The following is a 5,897-nucleotide window of genomic DNA, read 5'->3' as shown; positions in this document are numbered from 1 at the left end:
CTAAACTTGATTATAACCACGCTCGAAAGAATATATCTATAGAGACGGTACCGGTATACGATATTTCGAGCCTTAGACCAAAGAAGTGTTCTAAAAATGGATACCAGTTGGAAGTGTTATATTGTTTCGGTTTTATATCTCTCTTTTAGTTACGGTAAATATTTCTTTTATATTTTTTCCCCTTTAGGCCTTATTTCTGTTGGTTTTCTCTGAAGATGCTGGACTTTTGCTGTACGTTTTATTACAACATGGAGCTTTTATTTGTAGCTCCATGGTTACAACGGTCAACTTTAAGAGTCCGATTTATGTAGCTATAATACATGGTATATTTTACATTTTAAGACTTGATGGTATCACTCTGTTTCGTTATGAATTGATTAATTAAATATAACTTTATGACTTGCGAATATTCATGGGCGTTAATTACCCGAGTAATAGGCCTTTCTGTAATTATACATATTAGGCCTTGGCCAGTGAAAAGAACTCCTTTTGTGAATTCAATATTAAGAATAGGCCTTAGGTTTAGATAATTCTTCGCTGTAATATTTATAGCAAAAAAATTTAGAAGAGGACGGCCGGGAAACATACCAAAATGATTGCTTGTGAAAAGGGGAGGAAATAGCAGGTGTTCGAATAGTTCTAAAGCAAAGGGGATGCACATAAAGGAAGAGCGGAAGGTATACTCAGTGGGATTTAAGGAAAAATTGATGTTTGTGAAGGAAAAAGTGGCTAAAAAATGGTGTTTTATAAGAAGGAGACCCTAGTAGGCCTACATGGTCACAATTCTGAGTTTTAAAAATGCAAACAAATCATAGAAACTTTGGTGATATTTTAGGATTATTATGCACTCTACAACGAGTGTAAGCATCACCATGACTTAACAAACACACAGTAGCCTAATAATACAACTGAAAGCAGAAAATGGACAAAGAAGACGAGCATCTAGCCTTAGTAATAGACTACCTTCTTTGGAGATTACGAACAAAGCCTATCGATCTTTTACAAAGCTAGACTTCTCATTCTTTGGAGTGTAGACCTAATTCCCTTTTGACCGTAATCTATTAACATAACTCTAGAGATGATTGTATTTTGGGAATTTTTTTTTTTTTCAATTAATATTTTGTTTTGAGGAATAACTGTCCAAAACCATGTTGGTTGAAAAGTACCGATCTCGCGCGAATAAGCTCCCCGGTCGAATAAGTGCCCCATTCTAATTTGAATAAACGTCCCCAATCAATCTTGGGACTGTGGATGTTGGCATGATTTGAGGTGTGGAGTGGAAACACATCCTCCTGTAGTCAATATCAAAATGAGGATATTTATCTTGGACAGATAAGAGCTCCCTGGACAGACAGTATATTTCCAACTTTCATCTTCTTACATTTGTCTATAGTCCTACTCCTTTTTCGGACAGTTTGCACCTTTAACACTTTCTCATCTAAGTTTTGAAGAAAACCTGCAATGATCATGCCGTCCTGCTATTTTCAATCGGCCGATGGCCAACAAGCTAACCACCACCACTGATTTCATCTGCTATTCTCTGTTATGTAATACTGTACTCACAACATCCTTGTCATGACAAGCCATGCTCTCTGTACGATTGTCTTTTCAGCCGCACCACCATTCGTAATTTGCGGTTTCCTAATGTCCTTATATAATCGTTTTTCAATCAAAATGTGCCTCTTGAATTTAATAAGTTCTCATATAAACCTCTCGATTTTCATCTATTTCAATAAGAGCCCCCTCAATTTCCACTCTGTTTTCATAAGCACCCCGTTCGAATAAGCGCCCTGTTTGAACCCCCCACCCCCTCCCCTCAAAAAGTACAAAAAATATTTTAAGCGCCCGGGCGTTATTCGCGCGAGTACGGTATTGGGAAAAAAGAATTAGGTCTATATTCATATTCAAGTCTCAAGAGTGCCCTTTTCGGTCATTAAGCCGTAGCCTTGAAATGTTGTATCTTATCCCAACCATGGGGCTAGTTGAGGTTGTTGATTGTAAAGGTCCCTCTGGTCCCCCTATTAAAAAATCTTGTATCTGCCACTGATTTTTTAAAAAATTATTCGTATTATCATAATTATTATTATTATTATTATTATTATTATTATTATTATTATTATTATTATTATTATTTATTATTATTATTATTATACATTTTTTTCTTTATTATTGTTATTATTATTTGTTATTTATTTAATTTTCAGAAGAATTTTATAATGCATTTTTGCGTTGTCTGAAATAAAATGAAATGAAATGCAAAAAAAAAAATGAAATTAAATACACCGGATGCTAACAGACCTTTTTTTTCAATTTTTTTTTATTCAACTTCAAAAAACATGACAAGACATTCAAAGCAAAAGAAAAAATAACAGTAAAACATTAGTCATTCCTTATTTATAACATTCTCATTTAATTTTTAAAAACATTTTTTCTTTTGTAAATATCATTCTAATTCTGTGGAAGTACTTTATTTTAATTTTAAGTTAAACTCAATAGTAGTTGGTATAACCTCCTTTACTTTAAATAGAAAAACTTAGAAATGAGCAATACAAGGTAGAAGTTCATCCGATTCTTTGCACACTTTCAGTTTAAATTCAAGCCCATAACAGACCTTTTCGCTAAGCCCCCATCCCCGGATAGTTAGCTAAGAACCAGGGCCGCCAAGAGGGGAAACTGTAACAGGGGAAAGGGTTAATTTGGGCCCCCAGTTACGAGCGCGAAGCGCGAGAAAGATTGCGTCGAAGGCTCAACGATATTTTGAAAATTATTATGTGCTGCGGCCTAGTTAGAGATTTAGCAACTTTACGAAAACGATAACGTATACGTATACGTCAATTTGGTGTCTAAAACACTCTTGACAATACACATGTCGCGAGTTGTTGAATATGATCGTTGATTCATGTAAAAAGCTTGAAGTGTCTACTTTTATGCGTGGACATTGAAACACAAAGCTCCACGCAATGTTGTCCCGTTTTGGTGTGTTTAGGTCTGGCCTAATGTATTTAGGTTTCTGACGTGTTTAGCATTACATGTGCTTAGGTATTTGACACCATTACGTCTAATACGCACATGTTTTTAATGCTAAACGCGTCAAAATCGTAAATACATTAAGCTATGTCTGAACACGTTTAGCGTTTAAACGTGTGGAGCTTTGTGTTTAAATGCTCCACGCTGTTTTATAGTGTGTAGTGGATAGATTGACGAAAAAAAATGATGACGTAACAGTATTCGTTATCGTTTTCGTAAGCTTGCGAAACCGCCCTGTTATTGCTATGTGGTGCTTGGGTTATTTGTGCAAAAACAGTTTTTTTTTATGATTAAGTCTATCATTATCATATTTTAATAGTATTATTAAATTGTCATTTAGTTTTGTTTCTATTTTTACAGGGAATGCTGATTACTGTTATGATGATAATGGCTATCTGGAGTTGATCTGTTCAGATTACTTCACTTTAGATTCCTATTGCTGCGGCGAACCTGGCTTCTACTACTGCTGTGATTCGGATGATTACGAATTCTATAATACCGTTGCTTCGTAAGTAGTTTTAAGCCCTGTACAGATTATCAATTTTTCTTTGACAAAAAAACTGTTGTATGCCTCTATATAGTCATGATGTGCCTATAAATGGTCATCATGTGATGTCATAATGACCATATTTAGGCATGTCACATGTTTGTTTTTCAAATAAAATTCGTTAGTCTGGACAGGGCTTTACTTAAGTACGGTACATTGATAAGTCCTTGTTTGACTCTAAAATGGCCTCTCTCATGAAAAAGACTCTAGTAAAGCAATTCAATAAACAACATAATTCTAATAAATTTTATTTAGCTCAACATGCTAGAAGAGGAACAGTAAAAGCACGATTAGAGTTACCGTACTCGCGCGAATAAGCGTCCTGTTTGAATAACCGCCCCTCCTAACGTGAAAATGTCCTTTAGCGCCCTGTTTGAAGCCCTGCTAATCTCAATCGGCCGTGGCCAACAAGCTAGCCACTACCCACCACCACTAATTACATCTGCTATTTTGCTGTTATGTAAATATTCACGCATTCTTGTCATGAGCCATGTTCTCTGGAGGATTATCTTTTCCGCCTAACCACCATTCGTAATGTCCTTTTCATTCAAAAAGTGCCTCTTGAATTTTATAATTTCCCATAAGAACCCCTCGATTTTCATCTATTTCCATAAGCGCCCCCTCAATTTCCACTCTGTTTTCAGCGCCCCGTTTAAATAAACGCCCCGTTTGAATAAGGGCTCCTCAGAAAGTGCAAAAAAATATTTTAACACTGTATCTATTTTATTGGAGGGCTAAAACAGAAGCTCCGTACCGCAAGCTTTTCTAGTGGCACGTAGCTAAACTCGTTCAGGAACACAGTAGTCTAACATGCTTATCACCTTGGCGTGTTTATCATTCAATGTTGCTTAGTTATTTATCAAATACCTATAATAGTAAGCGCATGTTTACCTTTAAACGTGTCACTAAAAGTGGAACAAATTATTTAGAACTTTTTATTCACCTAACTATTTTTTAAATAGTTTAGTAGGCCTACAATTATTCTTAAATGTTATTATTATAATAACATTTTGGGCCGTGTTGCTTGTATAATTATTTATATAGTAACTATTTAGTAAATGTAAGGCCCATCGTTTTTTTTTTGTTTTTTTTTTTTTGTCATTTTTAAATTTTATTTTAGAAGCCTCAGCACTGCAGTCATTGTCGTCATTGTTATCAGCGTCGTCATTGTTGTTGCTATTGTTGTTAGCATGGTAACATATCGTGTGTTCTGCGCCACTGTCGTGACCGTTCGCCCGACGAGGACAGCATTCGTAACGACACGTAAGCATAGATTTTTAATAAGTATAATGGCAATTTTAAATTAAGTATTTTCTATTGAAATTGAAATTAGTTTCTATTTTTGAAACAAACCTAATCCAATAACTTCCGGGCTTTAAGAAGATCGTATTTACCAAAACCAATAGCCCTACTTTAGGTATGAAAATTTAACACAATTTCGTAGTAAAAATTATAATTCATTTTTGTGACAATTTAATATACGGAACTTAACTCAAAGTATATAACTATTTAAGGTCTTTTCGATTTTGGTGGCAGTAAATGTGATGATATTACGTCATATTTAAAAGAACTATAGCAAGCTTTAATAGCGAAAAACAACAGAAAGCGGCGTCACCTTTTCTCTTGTGAGAACGGTATTAATAGATTTTTTTTTTTTTTTTTTCAGATCAAACACAACAAGGTCAAGTAGTCGTTCATCCCCCTCAGGGTAGACAAATCACACAACAAGCAAACCTTCCCCCAGCTGGAGCTGTGTATCCACCTGAAGCCGGAGCGTATCCCCCGCCTTCAGTTACGTATTGTCCCCCTGTTGAAGGCGAGAAGCCGCCAATTTACTCTGTGCTATAGTTGACATTAGACAGACAAACCACTGCTAAATCAGTTATTGTCATTCTACAAACATTTTAAAATGCTATTACAATAGGATAATTTTATAAACATCGTTAATAATAAAAATTAAAAAAATGTAGGCTTAATGATGAAGGGGAAACCACAATGCTTGGTAATTCATGATTTCCTCTTCCTATTTTAGTACACCTGTTGTTCTGCGACACCATTATTTATTATTTACACTAAAGGCGCAAACGCAAGATTGTTGAATTACTTTTGTTAGGACAGTACACTCAAGAACAAAGTAAAATTTTCCAGATTTTTTAAATTTCACAACTTTTTCGTTCGTATACTGAACAAGAAAAGGACTTCTAACGTCAGTCAACATTTCAACTTGCCAGACCACACTATTAATAACATCATAGGCCATGGATATAAATCTACCAAAGATAGAAAATGTCATGAGATACGTTGGGTTTTGAGACTTATACAC

General features: G+C 35.1%; 1 protein-coding gene across 1 annotated transcript; it reads left to right on the top strand.

Moving 5' to 3' along the window:
- On the top strand, positions 1-5,735 carry LOC117100919. The gene is made up of 4 exons (XM_033240764.1): positions 1-154; positions 3,388-3,535; positions 4,695-4,837; positions 5,241-5,735. Exons 1-4 carry the CDS (start codon positions 97-99, stop codon positions 5,420-5,422), a joined length of 531 nt encoding a protein of 176 aa, XP_033096655.1. The 5' UTR covers positions 1-96; the 3' UTR covers positions 5,423-5,735.
- Positions 5,736-5,897: the final 162 nt, after the last annotated feature.

This window comes from Anneissia japonica, unplaced genomic scaffold (genome assembly GCF_011630105.1).
Source record: "Anneissia japonica isolate Jap-2015-1 unplaced genomic scaffold, ASM1163010v1 scaffold287858_len863314_cov180, whole genome shotgun sequence".
NCBI classification, from domain to species: domain Eukaryota; kingdom Metazoa; phylum Echinodermata; class Crinoidea; order Comatulida; family Comatulidae; genus Anneissia; species Anneissia japonica.
Note: the sequence above shows the minus strand (reverse complement) of the source record. Positions and strands in the feature narration are given on the sequence as shown.

Excerpts from the sequence above, each read along its gene's own strand:
- LOC117100919 (XM_033240764.1), top strand. The coding sequence starts at position 97 with ATGGATACCAGTTGGAAGTGTTATATTGTTTCGGTTTTATATCTCTCT. Across the intron at positions 155-3,387 it reads ATATCTCTCTTTTAGTTACG|GGAATGCTGATTACTGTTAT; the intron begins GTAAATATTTCT and ends CTATTTTTACAG. Across the intron at positions 3,536-4,694 it reads TTCTATAATACCGTTGCTTC|AAGCCTCAGCACTGCAGTCA; the intron begins GTAAGTAGTTTT and ends ATTTTATTTTAG.